Genomic DNA, 17,402 nt, shown 5'->3' with positions numbered 1-17,402 from the left:
AACCTGTCTCCATGATCTAGTAGCATGTAATGGTGCATTAGGTAGGCCTATGTTCTACCCAGGCTGATGTCTCACTATAGAGGAAGTAACGAGTGATTTGGAGGGATTAGCCAAAACACTGGAGCAGGGCTGAGATTACACTGAACTCCCCTTTGACACTTGGACCTGGCTGTTCTTAAAATCCCATCAAAGACAGCTAACACATGAGGATCTGGCCGTCATTAAGAACGCAGCAATGCGTCTGCATTAGCCATCTGCATCCTGGCCTGAAAAGCAGCAGTGCAGGAACAGCTAAACAACAGTATTCTGGTCCTTGCTACCTCTAATTGAACTGCGGTATGAGAGGAACACATGTTCTGTCAGATCCTTTCACCTGTGTGCAATCTGTAGCATGGTTACGCATCACAGGGAACAAACTATCTCTAAGCTGACTGGAAGGCAGTGTGGATTCCATGGCTTCCAAATGTGTGTTAGCCTGAGTGCCAGTCTGTTTGTTACTGTGAATATGCCTGCCAGCTGTTCTGCTCATGCTCTGAGAACGCACCCTGGAATAACATCCAGGCACATGGATTTGCGGGTGTTGACCTAATGAAAGACCCGATTCCTCTCGGTCGGTGACAGCCCTCACACCCGGCTCGATGTTATTGTTGTCAAAGCATGCATAAAATGCATTGAGTTGGTCTGGTAGAGAGGCATCGTTGGGCAGATCATGGTTGGGTCTTCCTTTGTAATCTGTAATGGACTGTAGCTGCTGCCACATCGTTTGATGACTCTGCGGAGGTCATAGCGGACCTTCTTGTACTTATTCCTGTCTTCGGCCGTAGCATCAGGGTTGTCTGAGATAGCTCTGTGTGTGGTAGCCCTGCTCTTTAGTTTAGATAAGAGGAATACCTATGTTACAATGCTGTTCATTGACTACAGCTCAGCATTCAACGACACTATCCCCTCCAAGCTCGTCACCAAGCTTAGGACTCTGGGTCTGAACACCTCCCTCTGCAACTGGATCCTGGAATTTCTGACAGGCCTTCCCCAAGTGGTGAGGGTAGGCAACATCACCTCCACCACACTGACCCTTAACACAGGGGCCCCACAGGGGTGTGTGCTTAGTCCCCTCCTGTACTCCCTGTTCACCCATACTGTGTGGCCACCCACGACTCCAACATCACTATCAAGTTCGCTGACAACATGACGGTGGTAGGCCTGATCACTGGCGACAATGAGTCAGCCTACAGGGAGGAGGTCAGTGACCTGACAGTGTGGTGCCGGAGCAATAACCTCTCCCTCAACGTCAGCAAGACCAAGGAGCTGATCGTGGACTACAGGAAACAGGGTGGCGAACACGCCCCCATCCACATTGATGGGGCGGCATTGGAGCAGGTAGACAGCTTCAAGTTCCTCGGTGTCCAAATCACTAAAGACTTCAAATGGTCCAAACACACACGCACAGTTGTGAAGAAGGCACGACAGTGCTTCTTTCCCTCAGGAGGTTGAAAACGTTTGGCATGGGCCCTCAGATCCTCAAAAGGTTCCACAGCTGTACCATTGAGAGCATATTGACTGGCTGAATCACTGCTTGGTATGGTAATAGCACAGCCCTCCATCGCTTGGCGCTACAGAGGGTTGTGAGGACAGCCCAGTACATTACTGGCGCCGAGCTCCCTGCCACCCAGGACCTCTATATCAGGCGGTGTGAAAAGAAGGCCCAGAAAATCTCCAAAGACCCCAACCACCAAAGCCATAGACATTTTTCTCTGCTGCTGCACGGCAAGAGGTACCGGTGCATCAAGTCGGACACCAACAGGCTCTTGAACAGCTTCTATCCCAAAGCAATATGACTGATAAATAGCAAACAAAATAGCTAGACAGACTATCTGAGTTAACCCTGTATCATTATTGACCTTTTATTTCAGTATTTGCAGTATTTGTCTGAATGCACACTCACAGGGCCTTACACACTCACACACACTGTCACTCCGACACACAAATAGTCACTTCATAATTTTCTCCCTCACACGTAATTTGCACATACATTTATACTGACTCTACACACCCACACACCCACCCACATACAAGCTGCTGCTACTCTGTTTATGTTATATCCTGTAGCCTAGTCCCTTTACCCCTAAACATATCTACCTCCCTCACTCCAGTATCCCTGCACATGTAAATATGGTTTTGGAACTGACTTTTTAAATATTTCCTGAATATAGTATGCTTACTTACTTACTGACTTACTTACTTTATTGTCTATTTCATATTTCTTATTCTTATTTCTATAGTTAGTTTATATTTTTTCTAGTTTTTTTCTAGTAATACATTGTTATTGATTATTGCATTGTTGGGTTTTGAGTTTGTAAGAAAGGCATTTCACTGTACTTGTGCATGTGACATTAAAACTTGAAACTATCATGCCTACTCCTTGTTACTCCTTGTCATGCCAAACATGTTTGGCTTCAGAATGACAATGAAATAGTTGGCAAGAGCACAAACAGATCTGGGACTAAATAGGTGTTGTTCATATTATTATACATTTAAGCTTTGTCATAACCAGGGTCTGATGTGCAAGGAGCCAACGCAAGTCTTCAGTTCTTCAGACAATAACCTAACAAGGGACTGCGGTTGAAAATTAGCCTGCTGGCTAAAACCAGCACTTTTACTGAAACGTGGATTAATGTGTACTGTCCCTTTAAAAATAAACTCAAACTCAAGGTTACTCATCATGACAGCGTGGTTCACCGAACCATCTCCCTTCCATTAGCAGTATTTTCTTCTTTGGTATGTCAGAGTACTATGTGAACATCCATAACACTACATGGGGCCCATCTCCCAAGCTCTTCTCTGGCATCACCTCACACATGGAGTTGCAGACGTGTGACTGCTCCGACTCATCACCATACATCTGATACACTCCTGGCTCCGACTCATCACTGTACATCTGATACACTCCTGGCTCTGACCCATCACTGTACATCTGATACACTCCTGGCTCTGACCCATCACCATACATCTGATACACTCCTGGCTCTGACCCATCTCCATACATCTGATACACTCCTGGCTCTGACTCATCACTGTACATCTGATACACTCCTGGCTCTGACCCATCACTGTACATCTGATACACTCCTGGCTCCGACCCATCTCCATACATCTGATACACTCCTGGCTCTGACCCATCACTGTACATCTGATACACTCCTGGCTCTGACCCATCACTATACATCTGATACACTCCTGGCTCTGACCCATCACTGTACATCTGATACACTCCTGGCTCCGACTCATCACCATACATCTGATACACTCCTGGCTCTGACCCATCACTATACATCTGATACACTCCTGGCTCTGACCCATCACTGTACATCTGATACACTCCTGGCTCTGACCCATCTCCATACATCTGATACAGTCCTGGCTCTGACCCATCACCATACATCTGATACACTCCTGGCTCTGACCCATCACCATACATCTGATACACTCCTGGCTCTGACCCATCACTATACATCTGATACACTCCTGGCTCTGACCCATCACCATACATCTGATACACTCCTGGCTCTGACCCATCACTGTACATCTGATACACTCCTGGCTCTGACCCATCACCGTACATCTGATACACTCCTGGCTCCGACCCATCACTATACATCTGATACACTCCTGGCTCTGACCCATCACCATACATCTGATACACTCCTGGCTCTGACCCATCACTATACATCTGATACACTCCTGGCTCTGACTCATCACCATACATCTGATACACTCCTGGCTCTGACCCATCACTATACATCTGATACACTCCTGGCTCTGACCCATCACCATACATCTGATACACTCCTGGCTCTGACCCATCACTGTACATCTGATACACTCCTGGCTCTGACCCATCACCATACATCTGATACACTCCTGGCTCCGACCCATCACCATACATCTGATACACTCCTGGCTCTGACCCATCACTGTACATCTGATACACTCCTGGCTCTGACCCATCACTGTACATCTGATACACTCCTGGCTCTGACCCATCACTATACATCTGATACACTCCTGGCTCTGACTCATCACCATACATCTGATACACTCCTGGCTCTGACCCATCACTATACATCTGATACACTCCTGGCTCTGACCCATCACTGTACATCTGATACACTCCTGGCTCCGACTCATCACCATACATCTGATACACTCCTGGCTCTGACCCATCACTATACATCTGATACACTCCTGGCTCTGACCCATCACTATACATCTGATACACTCCTGGCTCTGACCCATCACTATACATCTGATACACTCCTGGCTCTGACTCATCACCATACATCTGATACACTCCTGGCTCTGACCCATCACTATACATCTGATACACTCCTGGCTCTGACCCATCACTGTACATCTGATACACTCCTGGCTCTGACCCATCACTATACATCTGATACACTCCTGGCTCTGACCCATCACTATACATCTGATACACTCCTGGCTCTGACCCATCACCATACATCTGATACACTCCTGGCTCTGACCCATCACTGTACATCTGATACACTCCTGGCTCTGACCCATCACTATACATCTGATACACTCCTGGCTCTGACCCATCACCATACATCTGATACACTCCTGGCTCCGACTCATCACCATACATCTGATACAGTCCTGGCTCTGACCCATCACTATACATCTGATACACTCCTGGCTCTGACCCATCACTGTACATCTGATACACTCCTGGCTCTGACCCATCACTGTACATCTGATACACTCCTGGCTCTGACCCATCTCCATACATCTGATACACTCCTGGCTCCAACCCATCACCATACATCTGATACACTCCTGGCTCCGACCCATCACTGTACATCTGATACACTCCTGGCTCTGACCCATCACTGTACATCTGATACACTCCTTGCTCCGACCCATCACTATACATCTGATACACTCCTGGCTCTGACCCATCACCATACATCTGATACACTCCTGGCTCCGACTCATCACTGTACATCTGATACACTCCTGGCTCTGACCCATCACTGTACATCTGATACACTCCTGGCTCTGACCCATCTCCATATATCTGATACACTCCTGGCTCCGACCCATCACTGTACATCTGATACACTCCTGGCTCCGACCCATCACTGTACATCTGATACACTCCTGGCTCCGACCCATCACTGTACATCTGATACACTCCTGGCTCTGACCCATCACTATACATCTGATACACTCCTGGCTCTGACTCATCACTGTACATCTGATACACTCCTGGCTCCGACCCATCACTGTACATCTGATACACTCCTGGCTCTGACCCATCTCCATACATCTGATACACTCCTGGCTCTGACCCATCACTGTACATCTGATACACTCCTGGCTCTGACCCATCACTGTACATCTGATACACTCCTGGCTCTGACTCATCACTGTACATCTGATACACTCCTGGCTCCGACCCATCTCCATACATCTGATACACTCCTGGCTCTGACCCATCTCCATACATCTGATACACTCCTGGCTCCGACCCATCTCCATACATCTGATACACTCCTGGCTCCGACTCATCTCCATACATCTGATACACTCCTGGCTCTGACCCATCACTATACATCTGATACACTCCTGGCTCCGACCCATCACTGTACATCTGATACACTCCTGGCTCCGACTCATCACCATACATCTGATACACTCCTGGCTCCGACTCATCACCATACATCTGATACACTCCTGGCTCCAACCCATCACCATACATCTGATACACTCCTGGCTCCAACCCATCACCATACATCTGATACACTCCTGGCTCTGACTCATCACTGTACATCTGATACACTCCTGGCTCCGACCCATCTCCATACATCTGATACACTCCTGGCTCTGACCCATCTCCATACATCTGATACACTCCTGGCTCCGACTCATCTCCATACATCTGATACACTCCTGGCTCTGACCCATCACTGTACATCTGATACACTCCTGGCTCTGACCCATCACTATACATCTGATACACTCCTGGCTCTGACCCATCACTATACATCTGATACACTCCTGGCTCTGACCCAACACCATACATCTGATACACTCCTGGCTCTGACCCATCACTATACATCTGATACACTCCTGGCTCTGACCCATCACTATACATCTGATACACTCCTGGCTCTGACCCATCACTGTACATCTGATACACTCCTGGCTCTGACCCATCACCATACATCTGATACACTCCTGGCTCTGACCCATCACCATATATCTGATACACTCCTGGCTCTGACCCATCACTGTACATCTGATACACTCCTGGCTCTGACTCATCACCATACATCTGATACACTCCTGTCTCTGACCCATCACTATACATCTGATACACTCCTGGCTCTGACCCATCACTGTACATCTGATACACTCCTGGCTCCGACCCATCACTGTACATCTGATACACTCCTGGCTCTGACCCATCACTGTACATCTGATACACTCCTGGCTCTGACCCATCACCATACATCTGATACACTCCTGGCTATGACCCATCACTGTACATCTGATACACTCCTGGCTCTGACCCATCACCATACATCTGATACACTCCTGGCTCTGACCCATCACTATACATCTGATACACTCCTGGCTCCAACCCATCTCCATACATCTGATACACTCCTGGCTCTGACCCATCACTATACATCTGATACACTCCTGGCTCTGACCCATCACCATACATCTGATACACTCCTGGCTCTGACCCATCACCATACATCTGATACACTCCTGGCTCTGACCCATCACTATACATCTGATACACTCCTGGCTCCGACCCATCACCATACATCTGATACACTCCTGGCTCCGACCCATCACTATACATCTGATACACTCCTGGCTCTGACTCATCACCATACATCTGATACACTCCTGGCTCCGACCCATCACTATACATCTGATACACTCCTGGCTCTGACTCATCACCATACATCTGATACACTCCTGGCTCTGACTCATCACCATACATCTGATACACTCCTGGCTCTGACCCATCACCATACATCTGATACACTCCTGGCTCTGACCCATCACCATACATCTGATACACTCCTGGCTCTGACCCATCACCATACATCTGATACACTCCTGGCTCTGACCCATCACCATACATCTGATACACTCCTGGCTCTGACCCATCACCATACATCTGATACACTCCTGGCTCTGACCCATCTCCATACATCTGATACACTCCTGGCTCTGACCCATCACTATACATCTGATACACTCCTGGCTCTGACCCATCACTGTACATCTGATACACTCCTGGCTCTGACCCATCACTGTACATCTGATACACTCCTGGCTCTGACCCATCACCATACATCTGATACACTCCTGGCTCCGACCCATCACTGTACATCTGATACACTCCTGGCTCTGACCCATCACTATACATCTGATACACTCCTGGCTCTGACCCATCACTGTACATCTGATACACTCCTGGCTCTGACCCATCACCATACATCTGATACACTCCTGGCTCTGACCCATCACCATACATCTGATACACTCCTGGCTCTGACCCATCACCATACATCCGATACACTCCTAAAGCCACAGATACTGATGTTTGTACTCCTAGATACCGCTCTTTTAAAAACTGAAATATGCCAGATACACACTTTTTCGGAAACCCAAATACTGATGACCTAATCGGTGATGACAGAAACCCTCTCTACATCCAGTGACTTTGACCACATCCCTGGCACCATAATTTGGGAGAACGGGCTCGTGGTAATGACAGGAGCAACTTTAGTGGAATGGTATGGAATACATCAAACACATGGTTTCCAGGTGTTTGATGCCATTCCATTTGCTCGGTTATTATGAGCCGTTCTCCCCTCAGCAGCCTCCACTGTATGGATTAGTCTTGTATTCCTCTCTATGGTCCTCCCATGTGAGTGAATAGGCCTAGTACAATTGCAATTATCCTTTGCACCAACAGAGAGCACTAAATAACAAAATGTTCCAAGATGCCGTATTCATAATGTACCACCAGATGACGCTACATCTCAACACAAACCATCAGTCTGAACTGTTTCACAAAAATAGCTCATTTATGGCAACATCATTGAAAGTATGCTAAATGTTTATTTTTATTTATTTTTTTACCTTTATTTAAATAGGCAAATTAGTTAAGAACAAATTCTTATTTACAATGACGGCCTAACCCAGCCAAACCCTAACCCGGACGACTCTGGGCCAATTGTGTGCTGAACCTATGGGACTCCCAATCACAGCCAGTTGTGATACAGCCTGGAATCGAACCAGGGTCTGTAGTGATGCCTCTAGCACTGAGATGCAGCACCTTAGACCGCTGCGCTACTCGGGAGCAATGGCCTACTACTTGGATAGGACTGTAAATTAACAAACAAGAAGTCAAACACACTTAATTGAATAATTGTTTGTTTTTCTGCTAACTTAAACATTTGTGTCTTTCTAAATTCATTTGTGTTTTTCCATGTACATTAAAAAATATATATAAATAAAAAGCAAAACATACACTCTTTATAATGCGCTCTTTCTGCACATCTGATCAATGCTTACCTGAATAGAAAGACTTTTGAAAGGGTTCCAAAAACAGAGTCTCTATCACTGTCAATGAGGATGCCACTTCATCAACTTCTTGTCCTTATCCTTTGTACTACCTTCTGACACAGTCAACACATTAAACACTGTAATCTTAGCTCAGAGGTTATATTGTATATTTACAGAGTGAGATTTGTACAGACACAATCCATCTGTTGGTGACACACAGCTCGGCTGCAGCTTGAGAGAGTGACTCTGTTTTGGCTCACCAGCACAACCTTCAGAGATGGCTCATTCATATCCAATGACGTGTCACCTATATTTAATGATGACAGAGACAAGAAGACCAGGCAATGATGTCGAGTGAAAGAAAAGAGCATTGGGTTTCTACGCCCTGCTGTTTGTCCAGAATTCTTGTGGGCATGAGGGAAACTTGCCAGGCATGTGTGGTATGGCATGCTTGAAGTTGTGCCTTGCTATAAAGCCATTGGCTGATTCTTTAGGATATTTATCGTTAACAGTAATGTGATATGGTTTACGGTGGGATTTTACATTTTTTAAATACACATTTTTAGTCATTTAGCAGACGCTCTTATCTAGAGCGACTTACAGGAGCATATTATAATGTTTCCAATATAAAATCATATCACATAATACATTAATTATTTTTTTTTTAAATGGGTTAAAGGCCTATTAACTGTATAGTTATAACAGTAAAAGCTGTTCATCAGTTCAAATCTGTCTCCTTCCCAAAAGCTTTGGGAACAATTGAACTTTATAAAGAAGTCTATCAAAAGGAAAAGTTGCCCAAAGACATTCTCCCAGTAAAGTTCAATATCAGATTTAAACATGTCTCTAGCCTAAATAACCTTTGATATACTGTACACTGCCGGACGGTATGATTGACTGCCGGACTGTATGACTTGACCGATTCTGTTCCAAAAACGTTTCGTCTGTTGAAAAACGTTTTACAACAATACCCGTTTACTCCAAACGAAAACGAGAGTTTCTATTGGACAAATTCAAGTAGGTCCCTCCCCATTTGCTTCCGTTTGGTTCTTAAACGGTAAACGGTTTCCGTTGCAGGACGTAATGAATACACCCATTTTATGTGGTGGAAACCTTAACGTTGTCAAATTAGATTCGGTGAGCTGGGATAGACTGGGAGTTTGGTTCAGAGAAGGTCAGACATAGCCTACTGCCGGACAGGGCAAGAAGAGTAAAGACTGAATGTGGGATAGGAAATCTGACTTGAACCATCTACGGAAAAGTATCCCAGTTGTTTCATCCAGCAATCAAGGATCTGACGAATGACAAAGGTTGGCTGCGTAAACTTTGGCATTCAGGTCTGATCGTTTCTTAAACCGGCCTGTTGTTTTTAGTGGAGGCTCTGAAAGAGAACATCATGGCAAGGCGGACTGTGCACGAAGTAACAGTTCAAGATGTACAGAAGAGGAGAAATCCGAACAAACACTATGTAAGTCAATAAGTTTTTTTTACAGGAGAGGGCCGACCACGTCTGTATATTGTAGGAATGTATGTGCCACACGTATTTTCTTCGATTACATTTCTTGTTTCGATAAAGTAAAAACAAAGAGAGTATCGAATTACATTTGACCAAAACAGTCGCTGGAAGAAAAAATTACAGTGCGACCATGTTGCATGCATCTAAAGAAAAGTGGAGTGAGTGATTGAGGAAAGGTTTAGCGTTGAAAATGTCCAATTTATTTTTTCTTTAGAGACCACATGTCAACATCTGGAAATAACCGAGCACCAGGCATGCGCTTTTTCTCACTCTTGGTGTTGTTTGTTTTAATTTCCACTTTATTAGGCTACTGTAGTCAAATAATGTTACTATTATAAGTTGTTGCTTTGGTTTCTGATCAAAACGTTTGGACACTTGGAATGTAGGCTACACCTGGTTATATAACTTTATTACATATAAAAAACACACGACCAATATTGAAAACCGTTATTTCCAAAACTGCTGCCAATTTATTTTGTTATATTACTATTACAGTAAACTATAAACACAGTAAAAGTATATGCAGTACGCTGTCGGAGGAACAATAAGGTCACCAGTGAGGTTCGTAACGCAGTCGAGGGCATGATTTTATTTTTTATTTTATTTAACCTTTATTTAACTAGGCAAGTCTGTTAAGAACACATTCTTAGGTGTATGTGTATGATAGGTGTATGTGTGTATGATAGGTGTATGTGTATGATAGGTGTATGTGTGTATGATAGGTGTATGTGTGTATGATAGGTGTATGTGTGTATGATAGGTGTATGTGTGTATAAAACCTGACACAGATTTTTCAAAACATCGCGAAGGTAGCCTTCGAATAGCTGTCATAGATTTTGATTGGTCTATTGTCTATTTCAGAATGAGAGAACCATATTTCTGAAGCGGAGAAGCATACAGTGTGATTGTTTGGGTAGTCCATCCTGATGGGGTAAAACATCGATACAGTTACGTATCGGTATATTACTTTTAATGATATATCATATCGTTTTACAACTCCAGTATTTTTCCTTCATATCTTGTTCTTCATCTTCTTTTTAAACGGTGAGCCTTATTTGTTTTCAGCACTTTTATTTTCATGACTGAAAACGGATCGTTTTCTCATGGCTCTCTCTTGTCCCTTTGCAGAAGACACATGTTGCGAAAATCGAAATGCAATAAAATCACATTATCGAATTGCAAAACATAGAATCGCAAAACATATCATGTTGGCACCTAAGTATCATGATAATATAATATCTTAAGGTCCCTGGCAATTCCCAACCCTACTGCCTACCAGGCCTTCATGCTCACCTATAGGCTACACACTGTAGTAGAAAACCGTGACCTCAGGTATTGGTATTTGTTGACCAGGAAGCATACTACTCACTCATCTATTCCCAAGGTCATTGTTAGCTCAGAGTACACAAGGCCTTGGCAGAATGTTTGAACAAGGAATGCCCTTCTGCAGATTTCTGTCCAGGAGAGAGAGCAGAAGCAGGACATGCAGTTTGAGACTGTCTGGCATGAAGGTCTGGCCCATTTTTGTTTAGTCTTGACTGCAACTTGTTGTGTTGCTCACTTCCTTTACAATATTACCTTATACAAATAGACAGTAGGCTTACTACAAAATTCCTGAGCCATCAGAATGATAATGAGAATGCCTTCTGTGCAGACTGCAAAACATGATGAAGCATGCTTACAATATACAGTATTCTACTTTCTGATGGTGCTGTGATCAGTGCATCCCAAAAGTGTTTTTGTTGCTGTATCCAAGCATCCAAGCCACCTTAGGGTTTCTGTTTTGAATGATCTCTAATGCACAGTGAAAGGGTTGGGAGCTGAGTGTGGACTGAGGCAGATGGAAGAATGTTTTCTTATTTAGATAACCACTCCTCAGTCTTCATAAAGGGTTTGAGTTTTGGATGTATGATGATGATGTTGATGACTGGTTACGTCGTACAAAAATGCCCAGTGAGGTGCAGGATATAAAGATCTTGAGCTCCTCTGTCTCCTTCATCGGCTGGTTTACTGGTTGTGTGCCCTGCGTTGAGCCCTGTGTTTAGCATCTCCCACAGCCTTTGGTCTCCTACAGGGAAGGCAGGGAGTTGGGCCAGGCCGAGCAGGCCCGGCCTGGGACAGAGGCCAACAGAAGCACTCAGCCAGACACAATCAGTGTGGAGTTTCCGTCCGATAATCTCTCAGACTCTCTTTCTCTCTTTCTCACTTTACAAAAAAGAAAGTGTTTGTTGCACTTGTATGTCAAGCACCAGCAGGCCATTATTGAATGTCGACAGCCTGCAAGATGCTTTATTTTCATTCACAGTCGGGTTAGTACTTTGATCGTAGGGTGGGTGATGCAAAATATTTTATATTTACCCATGGTTGGTTTCACTGATGTTACAAGCAGAATACCCAAGCCTTTAGTATTTCATGGCACCCCTAAAGGCGTCAGCATGCTGCAGTTCTGCTGGCGCCTAGCCGAACTCGGCGAAACAAATGAGTGTGCTGATATACTCCCTTAAAAGACCTTCTCTAAAAAAATTGGGAAAACAACGGCAATAGTACTGTTTGTCCATTTTGAGACGCCATAGCCAGTATACACTTCCTCAAAATAGTCACCATTATTCTATGATAGTTCTAGAAATCTGTCATTAATTTAGACGTTTTTGCCGAGGAGATCTTAGTCGTGCAATTTTACATCTAACTAAGATGTTTGGTGCAGTATTTTTCAATGATAAAATGTGCATGAAAACGAGTCGTCTCTTGTTGAATGACAAAAAAAAAAAACATTTTTAAGTATCCCTACTGTTGTCCATCACCAAAGAAGGGGAGAAAACTTTGGCTACCGACTTCGGCTTGCCTCAAGAAAAAATTTCAGCTATGTCCAAAGTTTAAAACGAACCAAAACCTCACAAAATGTCGTCTTAATATATGCACAAACTCTTCCGAACTGTTTTGGATGGGAAGCATGCGGACGCCTTAAATGGAAGATACAGTTGAAAATAAGGAAACATACTGATAGAAACATCAGGAGAAAGGAATGGTCAATTTGGCAGTGTTTTTGAATATGAAAAAGCACAGTATTGACTCATGTAGTGCAGTGTTCTGCTGTCACACAGTGGTGGTATGTCATACAGTGCATTCGGAAAGTATTCAGAACCCTTGACTTTTCCACATTTTGTTACGTTACAGCCTTATTCTAAAATGTGTTACATATATTTTTTCCCTAATCAATCTACGTACAATACCCCATAATGACAAAGCAATAACTGTTTTTTAGGAATTTTTGCAAAATAAAAATAAAAACCTGGAAATATTACATTTATATAAGTATTCAGGCCCTTTTCTCAGTACTTTGTTGAAGCACCTTTGGCAGTGATTACAGCCTCGAGTCTTCTTGGGTATGAAAGTACAAGCTTGGCACACCTGTATTTGAGGAGTTTCTCACCTTCTTCTCTGCAGATCCTCTCAAGCTCTGTCAGATTGGATGGGGAGCATCGCTGCACAGCTATTTTCAGGTCTCTCCAGAGATGTTTGATCGGGTTCAAGTCTGGGCTCTGGCTGGGCCACTCAAGGACATTCAGAGACTTGTCCCGAAGCCAATCATGCGTTGTCTTGGCTGTGTGCTTAGGGTCATTGTCCTGTTGGAAGGTGAACCGTCGCCCCAGTCTGAGGTCCTGAGCTCTCTGGAGCAGGCTTTCATCAAGGATCTCTCTGTACTTTGCTCCGTTCATCTTTCCCTCGATCCTGACTAGTCTCCCAGTCCCTGCCACTGAAAAACATCCCCACAGTATAATGCTGCCACAACCACGCTTCACCGTAGGGATGGTGCCAGGTTTCCTCCAGACGTGACGCTTGGCATTCAGGCCAAATAGTTAAATCTTGGTTTCATCAGACCAGATAATCTTGTTTCTCATGGTCTGAGAGTCTTTAGGTGCCTTTTGGCAAACTCCAAGCGGGCTGTCATGTGCCTTTTACTGAGGAGTGGCTTCCATCTGGCCACTCTACCATAAAGGCCTGATTGGTGGAGTGCTGCAGAGATGCTTGTCCTTCTGGAAGGTTCTCCCATCTCCACAGAGAAACTCTGGAGCTCTGTCAGAGTGACTATCGGGTTCTTGGTCACCTCCCTGACCAAGGCCCTTCTCCTCCGATTGCTCAGTTTGGCCGGGCGGCCAGCTCTAGGAAGAGTCTTGGTGGTTCTAAACTTCTTCCATTTAAGATTGATGGAGGTCACTGTGTTCTTGGGGACCTTCAATGCTGCAGACATTTTTTGGTACCCTTCCCCAGATCTGTGCCTCGACACAATCCTGTCTCTGAGCTCTACGACAATTCCTACGACAATTGCTCTGACATGCACTGTCAACTGTGGGACCTTATATAGACAGGTGCGTGCCTTTCCAAATCATGTCCAATCAATTGAATTTACCACAGGTGGACTCCAATCAAGTTGTAGAAACATCTCAAGGATGATCAATGGAAACAGGATGCACCTGAGTTCAATTTCGAGTCCAATAACAAAGGGTCTGAATACTTATGTAAATAAGGTATTTCTGTTTTTTATTTTTCACATTTGCAAAAATGTCTAAAATCCTGTTTTGGCTTTGTCATTATCGGCTTCTGTGTGTAGATCGATGAGGGAAAAATGTATTTCATTAATTTTAGAATAAGGCTGTAACGTAACAAAATGGGTCTGAATACTTTCCAAATGCACTGTATGTCTATTGTCCATGCATCCTTTGCAAGACTACAATAGTGTTGTCCCAATGCGTGAGTAGTAGACATGATCTTTTACACAGGAAATGATGATCTCACGGTGTGGGAAGGAAGTGAGATCATATGAAAGGATGTCAGATCCATTCTGTAGAAAATGGTTGACATGACACCAAATTGAACCACACAATGTACCTAGTAACTCCATTTATCTTCCCTTGAATCCACGTCATTGTGGACTAGGTGTGACCATGAATCAGAAATGGAATCATCAAGGGATGTCACCTTTGAAGCTATTATGGGTTTAACAGCATACTGAGGCTATTACACTGTTGTTACCATGAATATATGGATCCATTTGAATTAATATGGGTCCTGGTCGTCACACCTATGCAGTAATAGTAACTATATGCTCTGTCAGAGTTAAAGGTTTAAAGGTAACCCCCTTTTTTCTTTCTATCAGGTTTACATCATCAAAGTGTCTTGGTCTGATGGTAGCACTGAGGTCATCTTCAGGCGCTACAGCAAGTTCTTCGATCTGCAGGTGAGTTGGGAACAGCTATGGGAAAAAACTTAAAGTACAATCATACATCCACACTATATGGCTGCATTTTAAATGGCACCCTATTCCCAACATAGTACACTACTTTCTACCAGAGCCCTAAGGCTATAAGCTGGGTGGTTCGAGCCCTGAATACTGGTACTGACAGCTATGGTATATCAGACCGTATACCACGGGTATGACAAAACATATATTTTTACTGCTCTAATTACGTTGGTAGCCAGTTTATAATAGCAATAAGGTACCTCGGGGGTTTGTGGTATATGGCCATTATACCACAGCTAAGGGCTGTTTTCAGGCACTCCGCAATGTGTTGTGCGTAAGAATAGCCATATACCACACCCCCTCATGTCTTATTTCTTAAATATACCATTGTACAGGCCTACCAATAGGAACACAGTGTTTGTGCCTGGGTCACTGAACCATGTGACTTTGGTAATTATATGCATATGATTGATTCAGAAAATTAACTAATGGAGCCTGAATAAGCTGAATGTTGATTTTAACAGATAACCACAAAAATAGAATAGAATGTCACACATGCAGTTTTCTGCATGTGGAGGGAATCTCCTCAGAGTTTCAGTTCCTTTTTCTGTGGCAATTGATCTCTGTTAAATATATCATCAATATGAATACTTGGTGTACATTGTGTAATATGGTCTGAGTGTAGATTAATGTAAGCAGGTAGGCCTATTGGAGATGCAGGGTCATATTGATTCAGTGTGTATGCTTTTCAGCTGCTTCCTTCTCTATTTAAAGCTCTGGGTGGCTCTCACAGTGGCGTGTGAAATTCAGATAACCCTTATGATTACACCAGATCACATCTCCTGGTTTGGCCCATTGGTTTAGCCCATTGGTTTGGCGCTGGTACATGAAAAGGGGAAACAGTTCATTTATCATTAATTTACATGGGCTCATGTCAATTCCTGTAAAGCTGTCGCTCAGACTGCAAGCTGGCTGACTGTCTATGACGGTGGCTGGTAGCGTCCTCTTCTGAGAACTAAGACCTGTACTGCATACAAAATGCAACACACCCTATTACCTGTAAAGTGCCCTTTTGACCAGGGTCCTACACTCATGTCAAGGTACTATCTATCCCCATAGGAGAGCCCTTTGAAGAACCCTTATGGCTGCAGGTAGAAAACTTTTATTGCCAGGTAGAACCCTTTTGGATTCCATGTCGAATCCTTTCTACAGAGAGTTCTACTTGGAACCCAAAACTGGTTCTCCTATGGGGACAGCTGAAGAACCCTTTCGGAACCCTTTTATCTAAAAGTGTAGGCCCAGGTCCAGAATAGTGCACTCTCTAAGGATAGGGTTCCATTCGGAACATAGCCTGGACAGTGAAGGAGTGATGAGTCATTTCATCTGGCTACTGCTCCTCTGACGGTACTGACCCACCTGGATGCATCTCTCTGAGAGCCTGCCATGTTTGCTGTCTGTTGGTAAGGACATAAGACCAATGGGCTGGCCTGGGCTGGGCCGGCCTAGATTAGTGCTTCTCACTGTGGAACACGTCACCTGTTTGGCTGCGTCACTACTGGACTCCTCTGGTGTTTAGAGGTCGACCGATTATGATTTTTCAACGCCGATATCGATACTGATTATTGGAGGACCAAAAAAAGCCGATACCGATTAATCGCCAGATTTTTTTATTTATTTATTTGTAATAATGACAATTACAACAATACTGAATGAACACTTATTTTAACTTAATATAATACATCAGTAAAATCAATTTAGCCTCAAGTAAATAATGAAACATGTTCAATTTGGTTTAAATAATGCAAAAAGAAAGTGTTGGAGAAGAAAGTAAAAGTGCAATATGTGCCATGTAAAAAAGCTAACGTTTAAGTTCCTTGCTCAGAACATGAGAACATATGAAAGCTGGTGGTTCCTTTTGGTAAGAAGTTTTAGGTTGTAGTTATTATAGGAATTATAGGACTATTTCTCTCTATACGATTTGTATTTCATATACCTTTGACTATTGGATGTTCTTATAGGCACCTAGTTAGA

At 43.9% G+C, this 17,402-nt stretch overlaps 1 protein-coding gene across 3 annotated transcripts in view; it reads left to right on the top strand.

Annotated features, from left to right (window-relative positions):
• The first annotated feature begins 9,704 nt into the window (after positions 1–9,704).
• sh3pxd2b (SH3 and PX domains 2B) overlaps positions 9,705–17,402 on the top strand; it is a 60,134-nt gene continuing 52,436 nt past the window's right edge. For all 3 annotated transcript variants that reach the window (XM_014198032.2, XM_014198031.2, XM_014198030.2), the window contains exons 1-2: positions 9,705–10,084; positions 15,288–15,368. In XM_014198032.2, the coding sequence (XP_014053507.2) occupies positions 10,013–10,084; positions 15,288–15,368 (153 nt within the window). In that variant the 5' untranslated portion in view covers positions 9,705–10,012. The remainder of the gene's footprint in view (positions 10,085–15,287; positions 15,369–17,402) is intronic.

Source organism: Salmo salar, chromosome ssa04 (assembly GCF_905237065.1).
Source record: "Salmo salar chromosome ssa04, Ssal_v3.1, whole genome shotgun sequence".
Classification (NCBI taxonomy): domain Eukaryota; kingdom Metazoa; phylum Chordata; class Actinopteri; order Salmoniformes; family Salmonidae; genus Salmo; species Salmo salar.
This window is presented reverse-complemented; position numbering and strand designations above follow the sequence as displayed.